Source organism: Chelonoidis abingdonii, chromosome 5 (genome assembly GCF_003597395.2).
Source record: "Chelonoidis abingdonii isolate Lonesome George chromosome 5, CheloAbing_2.0, whole genome shotgun sequence".
Taxonomy (NCBI): domain Eukaryota; kingdom Metazoa; phylum Chordata; order Testudines; family Testudinidae; genus Chelonoidis; species Chelonoidis abingdonii.
Genome location: NC_133773.1, coordinates 54,903,830 through 54,927,612, shown reverse-complemented (window position 1 = coordinate 54,927,612; position 23,783 = coordinate 54,903,830). Strand labels below are relative to the sequence as shown.

Here is a 23,783-nt window from a genome sequence, read left to right as displayed (position 1 = left end):
TGGTCTTTCAAGCAGGAATTATTCAGCTGAATTGCAAATACGTCAGACAGAAAGTTGCCAGTGCTTCTCTTTTTAATCCATTAGCTCCATTTGAAGTGTCATGACACTTCAACTGAATAGATCAAAGCACCTGGCTCTGCTGCAAGGTGGCACAATATGGTCAACCTGAATAGTGATGAGAGGAAGAAGGCAATTTAGTAAAAGCTGGGGAAGATGCATATAGCATGCAAAGCAGGAAGTATGTGTCTGTGTGCATACACATGTCGCTGCTGTATGGGAAGTATTACTGGAAGAAAGTGGAGGGAAAAAAAGATTTATCTGTAGTTATACCAAGTTCCAGTTCCAATTTTTTACTTTAAACAATTTAAGTTGGAACTGTTTCTTGGAAGAATCACTTGACTTTCATAAAAAGCAGCAAATAATTCCTAATATTTTGATTATGAAGTCATCAGTGTCAGCAAGACACTCCAAAGCATGCATAACTTCTTCTGTGGTTGTGACACTCTTGTATCTAACAAGGAACAGGGTGCTAGTCCAACAGAACACAAACACCCTATTATCTTATTTTAACAAAAATCCTAGGTTTGATTCTTATTGAATCTTTGATTTCTTCCTGCTGCAATGCAGGTGAAGGGGTAGAATACACTAGTTATCGCCCTTTTGACCCCTCTTGGCAAACAATGATGATACTATACTAAAAGAAAGTGATGGCTTTTATTGGGTAGGAAGGAATATTAACATTTTTATTGTGATAAGTAAACTTTTGATCTTATGTAGGTGACAGCATAGGTGACTATACATGATGTCTATGATTGATGTATAAAGGCATGGAATGATAATGTTCAAGAAATATGTTATGAAGAAATGTATTGCTCTGCCTTGCCTACATGAAATGGTAAAGTTATTTTAATTTCAGTTTATATTTGGCTCATGATAGGCCTGCAGTAAGTGCTTTCCAAGTACTCAGGCCAGATCAATATTTATGAAAACTCACTACAGAATGCTGCTGACTTTTATTTTGTAGGCCAAAAATACAGCCACCCACTTACACCACTACATATAATTTACAAAATCAGATTACAGAATTACAGTCAAAATTACTCAAGAAAAATAACTTAATTTCTGATGAACAGATGGAAACAAATCCCTTTACCCTCCAAGTTGGTGGGGGAGAAGACATTAAGCTATTACCCTCAGTAATCGTGAGATCAAAACCACTTTGGTTACTTGCATGAATATGATCATTTATCTATTTTCCTCTCCACGCCCTCGCCTTCCACACACACAAATCTCGCCTTGAGTTTCTACAGAAGTTCCATGCTCTTTTTTCCCTAATAAACTTTGAAGCTTAAGTGCCTGGTAAAGCTATTCTAGTGGCACGCATAAAGCACTCCTATACTTATTCCTTCCAAATGCTATAGCACTCCCCACTACATAATCTTAGTCTTCAGATTCTTCATAGTGGGCATAGCCACTAGCATAGGTCCTTCCTAAATTCAAGTTACTGAATAAATCTGTGGTCTCTGTTTCAGAATCCTTCCCTCCCTCCCCATTGTCTTCCTCATCATCATACTCTGCTTCATCCTCTTCATATTCATCGTCATGGTCACCTGCATCTCCATCCTTGCCTGATGAGAGGTTCTTCCAGTAGGCATCATAGCCAGAAGCTCCATCTGCCTCTTCACCTCCTGTCTGCCGGCCAAACTTCAGAGAGCGTGCTGTGAATAGAAAAGTAGTTAAATTCTTATTCTTCAGCCTCAGTCATAAAGCACCCACTCATCAATGGAGCATTTGACATTTCTCCATCTACCATCCATCTTCACCACCTACTCAAGAGTACATTGTCAGCAAACAGCCCAGGGCTACAGTGATCAGTCTCTTGAGAGACATTAAGTGGTTGTTTTCAGGTTTAATCCTTAAAGTCAGAGCACCTAACTATGACAGACCCTTTTTCTGCTGTTCCCCATCCAAAATATCTTCTCTCCAGAGATATTCATACATACAGTAATGTACCAGATATCTTATTTAGATCATAAACTCTTCAGGACCAGAACTTTGGCTGTAGAGCACACTTTTGGTACTGTATAAATATGTATTTTATATATAGATATATAGCACCTAAGATAATGTGTGTGTTTTATGGATAAGCAGTGTTGAGTAAGCAGACTCATGTGAGTATCTTCTAATGAATTTCAGCATGCTATTTCTTGCTGAAATAAGAAGTGACACAGCAGAAGTAAACAGTGATCATGGGTGCTTCTTCCTTAGACCAAAACTTGAAAGTAGCACTCAAATTCATAACCATGTCAATATCCAGGGCACAAATAGCAGTCCTCATGAAGAGATGCTGCAGCTCAGAGTCAGCAACAACTCAAAGTATTCTCAATATAAATGAGACAAACTCCCCAAAACATTCCAAAGTATTCAAGAACTTCAATATTCTCATACATCCCTACACAGCCACCAATCGCATCACATGCTGCCAGTTGAAAAAGATGAACGTATTAAGCTTTCAAACACAGGAAAATATGACTCCTAGTAAATTGACTCGCTCAATCAGAGAGGCAGCATTTGTTCCATTAGCCTTTCAAGGACAGTCCTTACTTGACATGCTCAGATCCTTTGTCTCCTGAGTTTCATGCCCACATTTAGGGCAAGGAGGCTCTTTTCCCTTTTCTTGCTTAAAAACCTTGCTTCGGGTGTGATCATCACAGAAACAAGCCTGAAGGGTGAAAAAGAGGATAATGAAAAGGATAAAAGTTATAGTCATAACATAATACTCTTCAGCAAGCAGCAGGCAAAAAAAAGTTAAATTTCTAAAAGCGCCAGGGTAATCTGGCTGAAATTAAAATTTAACTGGTTCTTTCTATAGTGGGACTGGAATTCATGTACAATCTATCCACTAACTGCTTCTGTGCTGGACAAGGTTCCACTGCCTTCTAGGGAAGGGAAGCCAGGAGGATGCTGGAACTGGGAAAAGAGGATGGTGGCAGAGGAAGCAGGGTCCTCAAGGGGTACCCTGTCTTTCAATGGGAACACTGTCTGATAAACCTCAGCCATATGGGTATTGGGTTAGTCCAACAAGTTAAAAGAAAACAAAACTAAACTTCAAATGTCTGTCTTGTAGGGCAGTGTGTTCATTGTCCTGCTAAATGGAACCTCTCCCTCCCACAGTCAGTCGGTTTGTAATTAAAAGAAGACACCAATGTGAATTAGTACTAATTAAGCACCAACAGTCCAGGACACCTCAATAAAGACAGTTCCTGCTCTGAACTCTGAGGCGCACACAGTAAGAATAGGAGACTGAGAGAATGGAGTTAATTAGATTGATTTTTATTTATTTAAATTGCTCCCTAATGAAAAATGTTGGGGTAGACAGTACATTTGATTTGATGGAAGACTTTAGGAATGATCCAAAGGAAGAAAAGGTGGAGGCCTGGGATACTGGAATGGGAGACTCATACGCTCTGTGCAGAGGAAACAGCATTGAAGACAGTATGAAAATGGGAGCAGGAAACAACTCAGAAGAGCCTGGCTACACTAACAGAACTGAAGGATGCAGGGGGTAGATAGGGTGTGTTTGTGGCAGTTGGGGAAAATAATACCAAGTGAGATGAGAGATGCAGGCCCTCAAAAGCAAGAATGAGAAATTTAAAAACTTAAGTGCTGGACAAAAGGTTCATTAATGTACCTTACCTCATACAGAAGGTATGAGTTTTCTATATATTGTGGAGGGAGATGTGACAAGACTTAGTACCAGAAGGACATGTAAGGAGAAGGAGTTACAATTATAGTTACTTAAAGTATCTATATTTTTACCTTACAACGCAGGCATGAATGCTGCCCAAGCCGATTACAGGAAACACCTGATGAAAAAATGGATAACATCAATCTTTAAAAATGAAAGGTAACTTGGCTCTTTTCTTCTACTTTATACATCCAGATCAGCTCTCCAGTTCCATGGGTAGCCTAAAATCACCAATGTCACCAAACAAAATTAAAAGATAATACAGGGAAATTCAAATAATATATTTGGCTAAAGATGTAAGGACCCTTCATTTCTCAGCAACTTTTCCTGATCAACAGTTCCCAAAGCTGCCCAACTGCAGAGTTGTTTGCCACTGAAGTTCTGAACATACATTGAACATAGAGTATAAAAATAAATGATTTTGTATTTTTTGAAGTCCTTACGATAAGTGTATCTTGCTACAATCATACTCACTGTAGTTATGGTTGTATTGGGCTATTTGTAAGAGTTTTATATACCAAGTCTAATATCTCAATAATAATTTGGTGTAAGTTTGGGAGCAAATGGTCCCTTACCCACCCAAAACTAATTTTTTTAAAAGATTCAAATATTTTTGTACTCTCACATCTTTACAAACATGTTGGAGATGACTGAAACCACAGTTTGTTCACAAGGTGGTTTCACTGCTTCTTTTTTCCTCATGGTATCAAAACAAACAAAACCAAACCAAACCCCACCAGAGCTGCATAGTAACATTCCATTTAAAGTAAGGGCAGAATGCTGATTACCCTTATTTTTCTAATTTGAAAAGGATTTGATGATGCTTAGCAACTTGCAAAATTGAGCTGTCTCAGTAGTTTTATAAAGAACTGTCTGTCAGGTCCTTATTTAAATCATACTCATTACATATATTTACATATACAATCCAGTGTAATTTTACTGATAGCAAATACACAAGTAGCAAGGAGCAGAACTGGGCTTTGATGGTGTCTTTTTAAAATCTAGGTTGCCTTAATATTTTCTTGTTGTTTTTATCTCCACAAGAGGGAGTACTGTAAATGAAATGAAATGAAATAGGATTTTATACCTAAATGAGGCTTGTTGGATAAAGAATGCATGAGCATGCACAGCTTGTTTTTGAATCTTTACAAACATTTTATCATGTGCATTGTTTACAACAAAACCGCCATCTCACTCTCATCCAACCGTGAGAACAAGCTTTTAAAGATTCAGAAATGAACAGTAGGGATTCTTCCTTTTGCAGAAGCTGAGCAGAGGTGGGGGATCTGTCATATTCAAAGACACTGTGAATATTAATTAGTACATTAAAGTATTCTCACGAGGTAGGCTGCACTTTTAAATGTGTGGTGGTCGTTTGTTTGTTTTTTTGTTTTTGTTTTACAGCTACATTTTATATTTCAAACTTATGAAATAAAACATTTTTTGTAGCTAGAGTGGGATTGGCCATATCTGTTTGTCAATATTTAAATTTAATATAAAACTATCTCACACAGTCCATCTCTCTACTAGGACTACTCTGCACTGTAGAATGTTAAACATAGTGTAAACCTTGTAAAGTAACTTGTTCACTCACTGTAACGTCACAACTGTGAATTAAGAGTCAACCCATCAAGAGGAAATTATCCCTTTTGAGCAGCAGTTGCTGCTCCAATGGTGCCTCACAGGAAGGCATTCTGGCAGTACATAAAGGGGAGCTAATCAAGGCTCAGGCAACAGTTGGCAGGGGAAAAAAGGGGATGAGAGATGAAAAGGAGAGGAAAGACTTAGAAAAACAGATTATAAAATTTAAAACAGGAATATTTTGAATCATGAACTGCCACTGAGGCCAAGAGCTTAGTAGATTCATAAAAGGACTGGGCATTTATATGGACAACAAGAACATGTAGTCAGGGTAGCAAGGATTTAAAAAAAAAAAAGGCACAAACCCAAACACAACCAAGTTTTGAAAGCAGTATAAACCCTCACGTGTTGGGCATAAACCGTCCCCTAATTAACAAGAAAATTATCCTATGGACAGTATGTTTCATACATGCCTACCTGTTTTTTTTTTCCATCTTCCTCTGAAATGGTTGGAATTGGCTATGGCTGGATACTGGACTAGCTAGACCACCAATCTGATCTAATATTACAATTACTCTGTTCCTGTAAGGTTTCAAGTGCATCTGAGGTTTCTAAGTTTTGCCCACATGATTTTATGGCTGTACCAGACTCCCTATGGTAATCAAAATTTGATAGCTTGTAGTTTCCTGTTCTTTGGTCTATGTATTAAGGTATGTGTTGTTGAAATATGAATGTTGACCCTTTGCTCTAGACACAGAGAGACTGAGAGAACAAAGGGTCTCTTTATATAGATATAAGTCCTGATCCAAAGCCATTGACTTTGAATAAAAAAAACTCTCTCACTCCTTCTCCATCCTTCTTGCATTTGTCTTCATGCCTTCATCTGTGCTGTATTCTACACGATAAGCCAAGTTCCTCCTCAAAACTGGCTTCTTCAGATGCTAACCCACACTGACAAAAAAATCCTGTCTTCTATTCAAGGAGTTCCAGCTGATCCACAAGGAATCTGGGGAAGTGCAGCCATGCTAGACAGAGCCAACATTATTTCTGAGGGACCGACAAGAAAAACTCCTGTTGACTAACCAGCTGGGATAATTAAACTGGACAAGTGAAATAGCAGGCCATTTTACCACCTAAGCAGGTACTATTACACAGTAGGAAGAAATGAATCTGCTTAACGTTGGTGAAAGGGGTTTTAAGTTGATAACTTACATTTAAATGTCTCTGCCTCCAAAACTTGGCAGCTGGCTTGATGCTCAAACTGATCATCTTCGCAGAGGAAATTATGACAAAAAGAGCAGCTGAATATTCTGCCTCCTTCAAGATTTATCAAGACAAATAGAAAAAAGAGCAAGCATGGGTAAAAAAACCAAAACAAACCTCTTTTACTCATGCAATTTAGGGAGCTTTACAGGGGTTTGACTAAGAATAAACGTTCCCTTCTGTCACAAAACACTTAAGAAGAAAATCCTAAATTAAACATTGTCCATCTGGCATTACTCTGAAATATACTACATCTTAGGATGACACGGGGTAGCATAAAAGTGAACCAAGGAACACTACTGGTCATTTATTCTTATAATATCTGGATTTGCTTATGGCTGACATTTGGGCCAAAATATCCCTTTTCCATGCTTAATATCCCCTCTCCAAAATATAAATTTGGTTGAAATACACAATAGGAATCCCACAACTGGAGACTAAGGTGGTTTGATCAAGGAGCTGGGTAACAAAAGAAACAAATCACCTCTTCTAGTGCCAGGAAAGGAGCAAGAATACCAAAGAGACAGCCAGTGTTTCCACAACCCATTGGAGTGATATAATTACATAAGGCTCTCAGACACTAAGGTGATGAATGCAGTATAAATGTCTAAATAGATTACATAAATACTCCTGAGCTGTAATCCCATTTTAGACAGATTACCTATATGCTCTGGGGCACGTAATTTAAATTGTCTCAGTTTACCCATTGTAAAATGGAGATGATGCTTAGTGAGCTTCCAGGTGTGTTTTGAAGATTAGCAAATATTTGTGGAGTGCTTTGAAGATGTAAAATGCGACATTAAGTGCTGAGTGTTACAATAATCTAGACCAACGGTTCTCAACCTTTTTTCTTTCTGAGGCCCCCCAAACATGCTATAAAAACTCCATGGCCTACCTGTGCCACAATAACTGGTTTTCTGCATATACAAGCCAGGGCCGGCATTAGGGGGTAGCAAGCCAGGCAAGTGCCTGGGGCCCCACACCACAGCAGCCCTTGAGAAGCTACATTGTTCAGGTTTCAATTTCAGGCAGCAGAACTCAGGGCCCTGGGCTTCAGCTTTCTACCCTGGGCCCCAGCAAGTCTAATGCTGGCCCTGCTTGGCGTCCCCTCTGAAACCTGTTTGTGGCCCCCTAGGGGGCCCTGGACCCCTGGTTGAGAACCACTGTCTAGACACTGTACGCAAAAAATTAGTTTTCTTTCCTTCAAACTTAAACAATTTACCGTGATCCCAGACACCTCTTTCACACTCAATGCATTCTGCATCTGCAAGAGGGCAGATACAAGCATGTGTGCTGAGACACTTCCTACCATGGCAGACCCAAGCTTCACAGAAATCACAGATTGCACCCTGCAAGCACAGAAAGACATCATATTGGAACATCTATCATATCTAAAGAGAAATTCTGCTTCTGTACTCTAGAATGTGCCCATGTCTCCGCTCGGGCTATCAGTAGGCTCATTCCACTTTAGGGGCATGTGGTTTGAGGGGAGGTGAAAGTAAGGCATAATACCTCTTTCACTTTTACACCCAGTAGCTAAAAATGTATCCAAATTCTAATCAAGTCCTTTCAATATTCAGCTCACGTTCTCGGCATTCACTTCTGCAGGACTTAATCTAATCAACTGTGCTTTGGTTTTGCTGTTTTATTTTTTCCATTAATGTCTTGAATCTTATGCACGAAAAATAGCTTTCTCCCCTATAATTTATGGATATGATCTTGCAGCCTTGTTGACATATATGAGATAATGCTCTGGCAAAAATACAGTTTATCAAATCAAAAACCACTCAAGCTATTCTTACAGCTTAAATCAACTATTTAGATTTTATAACAAACTCTGTACTAGAACTCTGACCTCTTAAGATAGTAAAGGTCATATAACATATGAAAAGTAAGGCAAAAATTAAGTAAACCGTTTATAACCAATTTAATTTTACAATCAAAGTTACAAGACTTACACAAACTACAAACTTCAATTTTAATATTTAACAGACAGAAGATTTCCTACCTCACATATGAGAGCAACTTCACAATATACTGTATGCATAGAGATTTAGTGGAGTTACATCAACATAAAACTGACATACTGGAGTGGAGAATCAGGCCCACAGAGTTAAGATTCAGTGAAAAATCTGTTATATTTAAGGCACAGAATGATTTTGTTATTGCAAACAGTCCACTACCTAGAGGAGGCAGCTGCAGGGATATATTTTCATAAATTTTTCACACAGGAGCCCCATCCCCTTAAATTTTAAATTTTTAAGAATTTCTTTTGCAATATTCACATTTACAAAGAATACTTTTGGTATTTCAAAGGGACTTATCACCTAACTATATAAGGGATGAAAAGGGGAAAATAAGCTACTGATTTACAGAACAATCACTGTAAATAAAATTATTTACGGCTAAACATTGGTCTCAGTGACTGCATTCTAAAAATCTACATAACTCCATTAGCTTCAACGGCATTAATCTAGATTTACACCAGTTTAATGGAGAGTGGAATGTGCCCTTTATTCATTTAGGCTCCAATCCTGTACATGCTTATCTTTACTTATGTGAATAATCCCACTGAGCTCATTGGGGCTACTCACGTCTGTATGTAAAGATACTTAAGTACATAAAAGTTTGCAGGATCTGCGTTTAAAGTGTTAATTTAGGTTTGTAGTCCTATGGAGATGTATTTTGTTAGTGTATTGAGAATAATAATAATCTGAGGTTTAGTCTGATATTATTCTATAAAACAATAAAAGCCCAATTCACAGAGTCCAAGACCAGAAAGGGACTCTTATGATCATTTGGTCCAGAGGTTCTCAACCTTTCTTTCCAATCCCCCACCCCACTCATGCTATAAAAAACTCCACAGCCCACCTGTGCGGCAGTAATTGGTTTTCTGCATATAAAAGCCAGAGTCGGCGGTAAGGGGTAGCAAGCAGTACAATTGCCTGGGGCCCCCATGAAGATACATTGCTCAGGCTTCAGCTTCCACCCCAGGTGGTGGGGCTCAAGGACCTGGGCTTCAGACCTATATGGTGGGGCTTTGGCTTTCTGCCCTGGAAGCCCCCCTGATACCTGCTCGAGGCCCTCCAGTTGAGAACCACTGATCTAGTCTGACCTTCTGAGTAACACAGACCATAGAATTTTTGAAGAATTCTGCACATTGCTCTCGTCTTCCAAAAGACAACATGCTTTTGTATACGTACCACCATTGCAAGGCCAGTACTGTACACGCCAGCATGTTTTATAACACAGTCTGAAGACTTCATCATACATTTTGTTTTCCCTATTAATCCAAAACAAATAATTATTTAGAGTCAAAACAGTTTAGAGTGAATGACAATGTAACAGCAGTGAAAAATAGGGAATTTAAGCAGTTACTTAAGTACATAAAAAGGCACACAAAAAATGCAGCCAAACAATATGCAACATGCTATCACACCTCCCTCTCTGATCCTCCAGAACAAATTGATTAATTATTTTTCTTATCCATTTAGGCCCAAATCTCTCTCACCTTACTTCTGAGATTGTAAATTCTGTAGGGCTGGGCCAATGTCTTACAATGTGTTTTGTAGCCTGCTGAGCACCCTGTCAGCACTTCACAAATCATCAAAAATCACATAAATTGAAAAACATTATTTAGATTGCAGAGTCAAACAATCAACATTTTTACCACTCAGTAATAGTGACCATAATATAATTATATTTAGCATCCTTGTAGTGCGAAAATACCAAAACATGCCAGCACAGTAACACTTAACTTTTAAAAAAAGGACTACAGAAGAATGAGGATGCTAGTTAGATGAAAAATCAAAAAAAGCCCTCACAAAAGTAAAATACTTTCAAGCAGCACAAAGACCACTTAAAAACACCATAAAGAGGTTCAGACTAAATGTATACCCCTAATCAAAAAAGACAGGAGGAGAACCAAAAGAATACCACCGTGGCTAAACTTCAGACTAATGGAGACCATTGAAGGGATCGGGTGAGGAATCCTTTAAAATCTGGAAGTCAAATCCTAATGTGGAAAATAGGAAGGAGCACAAACTCTGGCAAGTGAAACATAAAAATATAATTAGGCAGACCTAGAAAAATTTGAGAAGCAACTTGCTAAAGACACAAAAACTAACAGTACTTTTTTTAAGTACATCAGAAGCAGGAAACCCAGGGAACAGAGCCACAGACAACAAAAGTGTAAAAGGAGAGTTCAGGGACATCAAGGCCATTGTAGAGACGCTAAATTAATTTGCTGCAGCAGTCTTCACTGAAGATTTGGGGAAGATACTCACATCAGAGCTATTCTTTTGGGGCATAAATCTGAACTACTGTCCCCAGTTATAACAAATTGATACCCTAAACAGTAATAAGTCACCACAACCAGGTGCTGGTCATCTAAGAGTTCTGAAAATTTCATATTTGAGTTCCTTCAGAACTACGAATTGTAGTATGTAACCTATCACTAAAGTCAGTCTCTGGTCCAGATAACTGGAAATTAACTAATGCATGCCAATTTTTAAAAGGGCTCCAGAGGCGATGCTGGCAGTTACAGACCGGTAAGCCTAATTTCTGTACTGGGTGTATTGGTAGAAACTATAGTGAAGAACAAAATTATCAAACACAGATAAACATGTTAGGGAAAAGTCAACAGAGCTTTTGTAAAGGGAGGTTGTGCCTCACTAATCTATTAGAATTCTTTAAGAGTCAAAAAGCATGGGGATAAAGGTGATCCAATTTGATATAGTGTACTTGGATTTTCAGAAAGCCTTTAGCATGATCCCTTACCAAAAAGCTCTTTGAGCCATGGCATAAGAGAAATGGTCTTTTCAAGGATCAGTAACTTGTTGAAAGACAAGAAACAAAGGATAGGAATAAATGGTCAGTTTTCATAACAGAGAGAAATTAACAGCAGGGTCCCCCAAGGATCTGTATTGGGACCTGTGGTGTTCAACATTCACTAATGTTCTGGAAAAGGAGGTTAACAGTGAAGTGGCAAAGTTTGTAGATGATGCAAAATTATGCAAGAGAGCTAAGTCCAAAGCAGACTGTGAGGAGTTAAGAGAGTTCTCACAAAACTGGGCAACAAAATGGCAGATGTAATTCAATGTTGATAAGTGCAAAGTAATGCACAAGTGAAAAAATAAAACTGAAAAAAATGGAAATGCTGGGGAGAGTTCTCTGAAAACCTCCACTAAATGGGCAGCAGCAATCAAAAAGGATTAGCAGTATGGTAGGAACTATTTGGAAAAGGGATAAAAAATAAAACAGAAAATATCATAACGCCACCACGTAAATCCATGTTCAGTTCTGGTTGTCCCATCTCAAAAAGGATATAGTGGAACTGGAAAAGTTAAGAGAAGAGCAACAAAGATGATTCAGGGTACAGAATGGCCTCCGTTCAAGGAGAGACTAAAAAGATTACAGCTGTTCAGCTTGGAAAGGAGATGGCAAAGGGGGGATATGATAGAAATTATAAAATCATGAATGGTGTGGGAAAAGTGAATACGAAAGTATTATTTATCCTTTCCCACATACAAAAATCAAAGGTCACCTGATGAACAGGCAGATTTAATACAAACAAGGGGAAGTACTATTTCGCACAGTGCACAACTAACCTGTGACACTCATGGCCGTGAGATATTGTGATGGCTAAAAGTATAACTGGGTTCAAAAAGGAACTGCATAAGTTCATGAAGGATAGGTCCATTTATGGCTATTAACCAAGACGGCTAGGGACCCAATCTCATCCCCAGGCTGACCATAAACCTCTGACTACCAGGGGCTGGAAATGGAAGACAGTGGTCCATAATTCCATTCCATAATTGCCCTTTTCTGTACTCTCCCCTGAAGCTCTGGTATGGCCACTATCAGAGACAGGATAGCGGGCAAGATGGACTATATTCTGACCCATTCTGGCAGCTCTTATGTTCTACAACTTAAGAAATGCCACATTTAGAGTTACCTCTGCAACCGTAATTCTGCCCCCTTGTGTATCCACCTTATGCGCTGGATGAGGCCAGGGTCTGGAAAAAGTAATGTGTGATTGTGTATCTAAAGACTATCATAATACATATGCACAAAAGGGCTGAATGGATATTGCACAGGCAACTGCAAATCTTGCATTTCCTAGCTTTTGAGTGCTTGACTTTGCAACCTGAGTAATGTTCTTTTAACACAGCTTTCATGGTATGCAAAAAAAAATTTTAAGGAAAAAATAGGAAAAGTATTAAATTCTACAATGTGGAACTGTAAACTAAACCCTCCATGCAGCATCAGCAGGTGCTCAGAGTACGTACTTTAGCTGCATGACAATCTATACTAGCTAATGGCAGGAAGAGTGGGGAAGGACTGCTGGAGTTATGTGCTGGGTATGGAAGGGTGGCTGGGGTCTCATCAACATGGCTCTCTGTCCCCTTTCAGCACTTTTGGGAAGCTGGTGCCCTAGATGATACACCTAAAGGGGGGAACATTTTTTAACAGCTTTATAACTCAGGAGAATGTCATGGGACAAGAAAGCAGAAGGCATGCTTCTAGCCCTCAGGCTTTGTTCCTACCTAATTTCAAAGGCCCACCACAGACAATGATGGTGTTAGAACTTCTTAAAAAATGGAAGCTTAGAATGTTTTAATGGAAAACTTTAGGCAGCCTAAATATAAGAATCACCAGCAGCTCACCCTATGATACAAGTACCAAACAATTCTGATTGTCTTTACTGGGAAATCTTGGATGCTTACATCTTTTTTTGTAGGATATTTTCAGGAACACTTTCTTCTCTCTGTAAACATTCATTTAAAAGATGTGTTTTGCTACGGCGCGGCAGGGGGTGCATGCTCAAAATTTTTTTTACTGATAGGGGTGCACGATCAAAACAGTTTGGAGAGGACTGTACTAGCAGAGCAGAAAATGAACGTCCATCACTTTAGTGTAGTCTCTAATGACAAAAAGAAGGTTTATGAATTATGATATAAAGTGGAATAGTGTTACACACTAATGGCCTAGTTTTTCAGAAATGCTCAATATCTGCAGCTCTCCATGAAGTCAACAGGAATTGCAGGTGGTCAACACCTCTGAAAATCAAACCACAAATCACCAACATGCTTTATGGCAAGTAGAAAATATTTAGTCCCCCATCACCTCCCTTTTTAAGCAAGCACCAGTGCAAATAAGATTTAGTACCTGATCTAAAGCCCCTTGCTGTCAGTGGGAGTCTTTCCACTGAGTTGAAGGGGCTTTGGGGCAGACCTTTAATGCACTTAAGTACTGTGGTAACAAGTTATACAATATATACATACAAGGCAAGCAATTTATCACTGATTTAATTTACACTAATAAGCAGTGGTAATAACGTTGTGCTAAAAGCTGCAATATTTCCTGATTAAAAGAGCAGCGTTTTGGCAGCCTTTTTAACTTCGCTCTCAGCATCAAGCAATCCCACAGACATTTATTCAAAGAGAGAGCCAGAATGTAGAACACTCTGTCATAACAAATAGCGACACATGTTTTTTTAAACAATAAATATGAGACACAAATCAAGGGCTGCAACCCTTCTGGGGTCAGTGAGACTATTCATGTGCACAAGAGTTTGCACAATCAGGCCTCAAAGGGCAAATTCTCAGCTGGGAAAATTGGCATAGCCCCATGAATTTACACCAGCTGATGATCAGCTTCTAGACAGACCTAGTTAACATACTGAGACTTTATATAAGAATACAAAAAGAATGCAGTGTAAGGAGGGAAAAGTGTATTTTCCTTTGTCAGTTACACTTACCACACTGTGCACAAATAGGCAATTTTTGAACAGAACTACAAAAGTAGCAGAAGGCTCTATTCTTCTGTCGTCTTGTCATATGAAAAAATCAAAACAAAGCATTAAACAAAATCTTTAAAAGTAAAAATAGGTTAAAATGCTGAAGAAAAAAAGCATATTTACCTTTGGCATTTATCACATTCCTGTGAAATGTAAATTATAAATAGTTATTTTTCCCCATGTAAAACAGTCAGTGTACAGCTTTTGTAAGGATTCTGATATAATTTATGATTAGGTAACCAATAGAGATATATTTATATTGAAACACTCAAACTCTTCTTTAAATCCAAAGCTTATGATATAAATAAATGATCATATAAGTATAAAGAATGACTTTCTAATTTAATGCAGCCAATGTAACTATATCACTGGTTTCACAGAAATTTAAAATTTGGTGTCAGAAGTAGTTTTAGTTATTTTACCATTGAAGCATTACAAGGATGTTTAGCTAAATCTATGTTGCCCCTTGAAGCTCTTATCTGCTTTTCACGTTCTCGACGATTCTCAGCCTTCTTGCGTGCGCCTGTCTTCTTTTTAGGCATTTTTCTCTTTCTGGCAGAAACAACAAAAAACAATACAGACACACAAATATTTTACACATATGGAAGCATCAATCAGTCCTTGGTGTTCATGCCCAGTAAAGGGCAGTACTATTATATTAGCATCATCTACTTCCACTCATTCCTTTCTCTGAAAGCTCCACTCCTTCAGCTTTGAATGTAATTTAACAGCCCAATCCTACAAACACTGAATTAGCTGTAGTCCCAATGACTTGAATGAAGCTATTCTGTACTGAGCTCTGTGCTTAGTAGTATTTGCAATATAATCCATCTGTAAGGCAGTGGTGGTGATTTTTTGTTGTTGCTTTAATTTCCCCACGTGTCTTACTAATGGATCACACATAGAATGACCAGATAGCAAGTGTGAAAAATTGGGACAGGGGTGGGGGGTAATAGGAGCCTATATAAGAAAGATCCAAAGATCGGGACTCTCCTTATAAAATTGGGATGCTGTCTATACTGCCGCTTTTCAGCACTAAAACTTTCGCTCACGGGGGTGTTTTTCCACATCCCTGAACGACAAAAGTTTTAGCGCAGAAAGTGGCACTGTAGACACAGCCTAATCTTAAAGTACACCAGTGAAGCTGTGTTGCTGTAGCACTGCAGTGTAGATACTATCTACACTGACAGAAAGGGTTCTCCCATCGGCGTAGGTAATCCATTTCCCTGAGGGGTGGTAGCTAGGTTGACAGAAGAATTCTTCCATTGACCTAGTGTTGTCTACACACAAACTTAGGTCAACTTAAGAATGCCACTCAGGGGTGTGTATTTTCAGACCCAAGTGACAGAGTTAAACTGACCTAATTTTCTAGTGCAGACCAGGCGTTGGAGACATCCAGAGCATGGAGTCACATCCCTGACCATCTTGGCTAATAGCTATTGGTGGACTTATTTTTGGTGAAATTATGCAATTCTTTTCTGAACCCAGTTATATTTTTGGTCTTCACACATCCCCTGGCAATGAGTTCCATAGGTTGACTGTGCATTGTGTGAAGAAGTACTTCCTTTTGTTTTCAACCTGCTTCCTATTAACTTCAGATGGCGACCCCTAATTCTTGTGTTATGTGAACCCCTAAATATACTTTCCTGTACCCTCTCTCAACTTCTGTCATTAGTGTTTAGCGTACTATGAACTTAGGATCACAGCCCTGAAACAGAAATAAACCCATCACCAATGGCTTCTGATATCTCAAGGTGTAAATCCATACCTCAAATTTCACTCAAAAAAAGGAAAAAACAAACCAAAAAAGCTTATTTGACAAAACAGTTATTCTGCTGAAGAAAAGGCTCTAGGAGAGTGTTACCACAAATTTCTATGTAGGGGGCTAAAGAATTTAGTAACTTCTAAAGGAAAATGTTTCCTAAGGGGGGGAAAATACCTCTCTTCCTCTCTAGTAGAGAAAGCAATATACTGTCTAGTCCAGATATTAAAATGTGCTTTTTGATAACCCACATAAGTCAGTTTGTTCACCTCTTAGCATTTCACACCAGGTTTAAATTGTATTAGAGTGCCATATTTTGTATTCAAAATTGCATTGCTGAGCTTCCTGCTGGCAACTGTCATTACTTTGGAGTGTTACATTTATGATGCTTAGAGCCCAATATCAGATTGTAAACTAATTTACATGCTACTTTAATACTGATTTAACAATAAGAACGTTAATGTTTACTATTTATACATAACCATGTCATTGTTGATTTCACATTCTGAGGCACTGAAATGCAATTTTAATAAAAAACTTCACAGTTCAAAAACAACTGGGTACACAGATGGTGACAAATGCTTAAGATGTGAATTTAAAGAAAGCTGCACTCAAAAAAATTGTGGTGCAGGTTTCTTTTAATAAAGATACCATATCAAACAGCCCATTCAAACACTATAAAATAAATAACAACACTTTGCACACACATCGTTCTTTTCAAATGAGGATCTCAAAATACTTTACAACCATTAATTAATCCTCAACATTCCTATGAGGTAGGTATTACCCTCATTTTACAGAAGGGTAAGAAGAGACTGATGAGCGTGGTTCTGGCCTAGTTCTACTTAGCACCCCAGTTCAGCTTAGCAATAACACAGCAAGGCCTACTGGTTAATTTACTGGCTGGGGTGGACAGGCCAGCACAGATGTCTGTGTGACCTTGCTAGATAAGAAAATGCTTGTAGAGGCTGGGAAAGAAAAATGCTTACAGACACTTTTTAACGTAACGTTCTTTTTTGTACTAAGCATGAAGTTATCAAGAAGTAACAGTTGTTCTTTGTTTTGTATGCTGGGAACAAATGCCGGGAAGGTACAGTGATGACGCGACGGAATAGCTAATAAAAAGCAGTTTGAAGTTGTGAAGGTGGGGGCTGGTTCCGTATGGAGTGAGATGGGCAGTTCTCTGTTGTATGGAATGCTACAGTAGAGAACTTGATAGTGGGATTCTTGCTGGTCGTTGCCTGTCTCTTTGCGGTCGGACAACGAAACCTGAGCCGTCTGGGATAAGAGAGATCCCCGACAAGACTCAGCTTGGTTAAATGTATTGCCAAAAATATACAGGAAATATGCAACAGATCTGGAAGCAGAATGCAGGAAACCTATCTCCTGGTGCCATTCTCTAATGGCTATTTCCCCTCATTGTTAATTCCATATTGGCCTGAGTGACTTCACAGTAATGTTAACCCACGATGTTGTTATGGCTATAATGGTCAGTTGTAACAAACTGCACATCTGAGTTACTGAGAGATAAAAGCATGCTTCCCCCACAAGAGAAATCAATGTTTTCATAGTTAATGAGTTCAAATGTTAACACTTGGAATAGGCTGTCCTTATCACCCAGATTCATATGCATGAAAATTTATACATGCACATCAGTAGGATGCCCCATACAGGGAAGGCAGCTGAAAAGCACACCAGAACCTTTATTATGAGGAGTATTTGATCAAGGTGTCTATTAATCACTTTGAACAGAACCAGTATGAAATTGTATTTTAAATGTTTCCACTGTATTAACATCATTTGGTATTTATATTATTCAGTACAATGACTGTGCATTTATTATTTAACGACCACACTAGCTATACTCTCTAGTCACAAAACATTTAAGGTCCTGCCAATTTTATTTCTTGAATGTCTTGCTCTTTATAGGCTGAATACTTCAAGTTTTACTCAGGCAAGACTCCCAAGAGCCCTGTAAACAACAGCTAAATTACCAGCTACCTCCCCTTTAAAATGAATGGCACACCTCTTGTACTGGCACTGGCTGCCTATTTCACCACAGTACACAGCAATTAGGTATCAATAAAGAAAATTCTCTACTACTCCCACCTCTTCTGTATTGTTATTTAATTAAAATTGCAGGTAACTATTTGAGGCACACATTCAAGTAGTTTTATGGCTTGATTTTATGTTACTAATATTCCATCTAACAAAAATGCAGCATATTTTTGTTCCTGATTATTTTAGGTTTGACATTTCGTCTATGCCAGAGTATTAGCAACATCTTTGAAAGCTGGTGTCAATCATCCTGGAAACTCTTGCTGGTTAAACTTCAACAAGCATGATTTAGAAATAGCCATGTTTTCTAGAAGTGCTGCAAATCTTTCACCACTCATACAAGATATCTAGTATAAACTGGATATTGTCTAGTAAACCTGGTATATTGTTTAATGCCCAGCATACACTGCAGGCACTAAAACAAATAACTTTTAATGTTTTTGGAAATAACTGAGAACCAGGGCAGATTTTATGATTTATGATAAGTAAGAGAGGGGCCTAAATCATGAGTTGTCACGCCCTTCACCTGACCCCGTTTCCAGAAGCAGAGATCAAGCAGGACTTCATGCCCTAACACAGATCACAAAGGGATTCTTGGATCCAGCATGCGACACATTCCCAGAAGCAAAGTCCTCAAACAGTGAGCATCTCTTGGAGTCGGGCCCCTAATTTAAACTACTAAAAGCAAATATTACAGAACACCGTCTGCCTCAGCTTCGTTGCCCCCCACCCCACCCTTCCGGGGCCAGGGGCACACAATGTCCCAGTCAACCTGAGCACCGGTCAAACCAATGAGATTGGAGGTGGCTGCTGATCAGCCCCAGCACTACACCAGGGGCTCCCTCCCAAGAAGTTTGCAGGGGTTGCCACGGCCTACTGGGGAGCTCGAGGGTCTCTCCCTCTCCCACCCTCACCGCCTACAGGGGGGAGCAGCTTGAGGTCCCCCCGTCGAACGTTGGGACAGAAGTAGAACGCTGAAGAGCCCAGCATTCTTTCCACCCCTGCTGATCTAGAACCAGGCACAGCTGGCAGCTGGTGCCTACAAACCTCCCTCCGCTTCCAGCGCCGCGCTGCCTTTCACCTGCCCCGTTCCTCCGGCAGCCGCCCGGCTTCTCCTCTGCGGTGAGTGAGTGTGCGGAAGCCGGAACCGGTCCCTCCTAAGCCGCTCTCGGCTTCACACACAGCCGCTCGCTGTGCAGCCCCGGAGGTTCCGGGTGGCGGCGGCTGGATCCCGGATCCTTTCCCCGGTGCCAGGGACTCCAGGGCTAGTGTGGCTGCCCGAGAGCAGTCTCGCTGTGCAGGGCGCACGGGCACCTCGGAAGCTGAACTATGAGCGGATACGCGGCCGGGGGCAAAGCGCTGTCTAAATATGCCCCTTTTCGTGGGTGGCAGCACAAAGCCAGGCTCAAACTTGGCAGATGCTGACGGCCACCGTGACCTCTTGATCTTGCACCCAACTCCTAAGCCGAGACCTTGTTTCCTGTATGTCTGCGAAGTGACAAGCAGTCCTGGATAAATAATAAAACATGTACAAGATACAAAAATAATGCATGTAGATAGACAGTGGGAGCCCAATGACCCCATCAGAACAATCGCCTCTGGTCACCGTTGCCCCGGGAAATAAAACTAGATTGCAGGGTTTGTGTAATGTTTGCTTTTAGTGAGGGGATAAGTTTTTAATATAAGCAAAGCCAGTACCTTGTTGGGCACCTATTGTGCATATGTGCATGTTAAAATCAGAAGTAAGAACGTGATTTAATATACATATTATAGAGAGAGAGAGCTTGCACACCTCTTTGGCAATTTAAAGATAGGTAAGATCTCTTCTGGAAAGAGTGTACAATCTTACCAGAGTAGGTATAAATAGAGCATGAGACTGGAGATGTGATTCATCAGAACAGGGAGTCAAGGTGGAAAGAAAAAGAGATGCAAGCAGAAAAGGAAAGGCTCTGAAAGCATAGGTCAAAACAACAAAGTGGATTTTTTGATGATGCATACTAGCAAATGTTAAATATATAGCTGGTGTGGGAACTTCCAAGATGCAGTGTAGGAGCACAGCTTTTAAACTCCATTGAAATACATTGGACAAGGATTGGAAAAACAATAGCGAATGGTAAATGTGTGGTCACCAAATGATGACTGACCCTCTGAAGCTAAGACAGTTGGTATATTGTTGCCCCTTTTGACCCAAGTGGTTAGCCAAAAATTTAGGATCTAATAGGTTGTTCCAGTTAGGAGGAAAAACTGGTGATAATCAGGTTTCAGTCTCTAAGGTGCCACAAGGACTCCTCTGAGCAAAAGCTCCTGGGTGGGTTCATATATTCCTTTTTCTTAAGTGAGGGCTTATGCTTAAATTATGTTAATCAAAGGGTGAGTTCACACCTATCATTCTCAATGGGATTTTAACTCAACTCATCATAAGATTTCACCCAGCTTATAACAATATAAACATAATTGTAATATATTTGCTTGTATCTTCCGTGATTGAAAGCTAGAAATTGCTTGCTGTCTGAGTTTACCAGCAACAATAAACATTCAGATTTGGACTGTAGGAAAAGGACCATGGACTACATTTAATCTGTTGGGCTACGCTTTGGGTACCTGTGTCCTGGAGAGATGCCAGAAATCGCTCTCCATCTTCATAAGTGTGGGTACTAATTAAGCAGAACATTTTTCTGCTGATTTAAAATGTATGGTACTGGTACAGTGCTTGAAAAATAATTGAAAAAATATTTCTTGTTAACATTAATGGCTGTATGTAACACCTTTGACTCTCTCTTCTAATCTCTCAGAGGACACCCCTTAAGGTGTTAAGCCTCTTGCCTTCATCTCTCTTGGGCTGAAATCCTGTTATTCTCCCACTCTGACTCAGTCCTTAAGGTACACCACTCTGTGCATAAACCATGATTCACCAGTAGGCCCAGCTGGGCTCAGTGCTTCCAACTCTTCCCGTCAGAAGCTGTGACCCAAACTATGACCCAATACAAATTTTTGTTTAATCTTAACATCAGAAACAGCAAAGAGAAAAAGGACTTTAACACAATAAAAGACCTGTCTGCATATCCATCTTATCTATAGGCTTAGGCATAGGTGCTGGGGGTGCTGCCACACCGTCTGGCTTGAAGTAGTAATAACAATGCAAATCTATGGTTTCCACCTTCAGCACCCCACTATGAACATTGTTCCAGCATCACTTAGGTAAGCCAATCTTATCACAGCTCCTTTTACCTCTGGGGCCTGGGTTTCAATCTGTTCCCTAACAGTCTCTGCCTCCCTCTTCCCTCACCTTCAGGAACTCTCCATTTATCCAGCCAAAGTTCTTTCTTCTATTTTTTCCTGTTTGTTACAAGCTGGGAAACACCTGCTGCCACCAAGATAGACTGGTTAGCTCAGAATGGTGGGAGGTAAAACTTCAAAGCGAATGACACCTGCATTGTCTTTTAAGTATCGCTAAATGGAGGCTGTCAGAAGCTATTGTCCTCTTTCCTGCTTTTGTGCAACTCACCCCTGCTTGAATTAACTTCTTAAAATCATATAGGAAACCACACAATAACAAACAAACAGATGGAACATATAATAGTCATAAAATATGACAGGTAACCCCCCCATCCTTCATATATGTTCTGGTATTTTTTCATGTTTGTGCACATGTTTTTGCAGAGGTCCTTATATTCATTAGAAGATGTTTAGTGTTATTAAATTAATATTTTCTACCCAACTGAAGATGAGGGAGGAAAGCTGGTAGTATTTCTATGTCATTATGAGCCTTTGTGATGGGGTGTACATACCCCTTGCCTGGTTAGGATAACAAAAAAATAACCGACAATATATTATAGATTTTGCCAGTACCGCATCACTTAAATAAATTTTCTTTCAGGACACTTGTTTTATTCACAAAGTGCTTTGATAGTTCTGTTTATTAGACATGTGGGATAGTTGCATTATTTAATGTTGGGCCTGGGCCTGGACCTCTTACTGAGGCTAATCTCACAATTAAGTTAATGTGAGTTTGGCCTCAGTGAGGAATGCAAGATTATGTTCTCATTCGGTGAAATCTTGGCTCCACTGAAGCTGTGGCAAAACTATTGACTTCACTTTCACCCATTGTATCCAATAATTCTGTTGTCAATCATTTCCTTGAGGGAAAGCCAAGAAAGTAAACTTAACAGCATACTGAAGGGCAACCTATACAGCTCAATTTCTGGTTTAAACAAAATAATTATAGGAATCGTCTGGCCAGATATTTCTCTTGTGGGGGTGCAGAAAAGGTAGCATAGAAGTAAAATGTCATAAAAACTTCTTATAATATGTATAGTTTAAAGAAGAGAGTGTACATCTGTGCTACCACCATAGAAGGCAGATGTCCTTGTAAGCTTCCTCTAAAGCTGCATCATTCATATTGTTATCCCTATTATTTGTATTCTGGTTGAGCCCATAACGTCCACACATGCAGGAAAGCAATCAGGATAAATAACAGAATTTGCCCCCAAAATGGTCTGTCCTGTCTGGAAAAAATATACAGGTCAAATAATCCACTTTCAGAACCCAATGGTGCTGCTGAATCAAAGCAGATATTATCTTTGCAGAGGTGTCTTGGCAAAACAACTATTGTGCTCACCTCAGAAAATCACCTCACTAGAAAATCTGATGTAAGAAAATAATCTGAAAGAGCACAAATGTATACGGTGGAAAGAGACAAACAGATGAAACAATGAGTAACAACTGGACAGATGGGCCAGCTGGCTAGATTTGTTTGTCAGTCTAACTTAAACTGACTGAAGCAAGTACTGTATATTTATTTTGATCTTGTCAGCTATATATGCATTGATTAGGTTCCAGGAATCAACCTCTAGGTCGCAGTAGTCAGACTCCTCAATCTTAGAAGCAGACAGCAAAAAATCAATTTCCCCAAGTAGATAAAGGGTCCGAGAGCTGCAACACAAATTAAGAACAAAATAGAGGAGAGTGGTCCAGATAGCACTAAACAATATTTAGCTTTTAAAGTTTCCATTGGAGACATTTACTGGAGAATTTTGAAGATGTAAAATAATACCCATGAAAACTATGGATTATCTGCCTCTCTGCAAAGAATTTCCCAAGCAGTGTGCAAAAATAATGCTTATTGTCTGCAATGACACCAGTTACCACATTGTAAGCAGTTGGGGGTGAAATCTCCATTTCCCCGTCAAAGCTCAATCATCCCCCCTCCTCCCTCTTGTGCACCTGCTGACTGTATTTTCCACTCCATGCAGCCAATGAAGTAGGTTATATCCCACAAAAGCTTATGCTCAAATAAATTTGTTAGTCTCTAAGGTGCCACAAGGACTCCTCGTTGTTTTTACTGATACAAACTAACACAGCTACCCCTCTGAAATCTCAATAGCTTTGTATCACAGCCATCATCCTTCCAGCTAAGGAAAACTGGACAAAACTCCCACTGGAGCTATCAATGCTGCTCTTTAACTGACTGGGTGGATTTCTGTTGAGTAATGCCCTCGTGTGTCAGCCTAGCAGCACTGCCTCTGCTGCAGCCCTAAGCCATTCTGCCTGGGGACCCAGAGACGGAGACC

General features: G+C 39.6%; 1 protein-coding gene across 4 annotated transcripts; it reads right to left on the bottom strand.

Annotated features, from left to right (window-relative positions):
- Nucleotides 1-994: 994 nt before the first annotated feature.
- ZNF330 (zinc finger protein 330) lies at nucleotides 995-19,398 on the bottom strand. Of its 4 annotated transcripts, none has more exons than XM_032805300.2 (10): nucleotides 19,295-19,398; nucleotides 14,816-14,945; nucleotides 14,517-14,536; nucleotides 14,355-14,425; nucleotides 9,796-9,875; nucleotides 7,815-7,941; nucleotides 6,542-6,646; nucleotides 3,820-3,866; nucleotides 2,605-2,722; nucleotides 995-1,718 (listed from the first exon to the last, which is right to left on the bottom strand). In XM_032805300.2, the coding sequence occupies exons 2-10, from the start codon at nucleotides 14,933-14,935 to the stop codon at nucleotides 1,441-1,443; spliced, it is 966 nt and encodes a 321-aa protein (XP_032661191.1). In that variant the 5' UTR covers nucleotides 14,936-14,945; nucleotides 19,295-19,398; the 3' UTR covers nucleotides 995-1,440. The 4 variants fall into 4 exon arrangements, with proteins under 4 accessions (XP_032661191.1, XP_032661190.1, XP_032661194.1 ...); XM_032805299.2 differs by having other exon boundaries at nucleotides 19,261-19,350; XM_032805303.2 differs by lacking the exons at nucleotides 14,355-14,425; nucleotides 19,295-19,398 and having other exon boundaries at nucleotides 14,816-14,908.
- Nucleotides 19,399-23,783: the final 4,385 nt, after the last annotated feature.

Excerpts from the sequence above, each read along its gene's own strand:
- ZNF330 (XM_032805300.2), bottom strand. The coding sequence starts at position 14,935 with ATGCCTAAAAAGAAGACAGGCGCACGCAAGAAGGCTGAGAATCGTCGA. Across the intron at positions 3,867-6,541 it reads GGAGGCAGAGACATTTAAAT|GTGTTTCCTGTAATCGGCTT; the intron begins GTAAGTTATCAA and ends TTTTTTCATCAG. Across the intron at positions 2,723-3,819 it reads ATTCATGCCTGCGTTGTAAG|GCTTGTTTCTGTGATGATCA; the intron begins GTAAAAATATAG and ends TTCACCCTTCAG.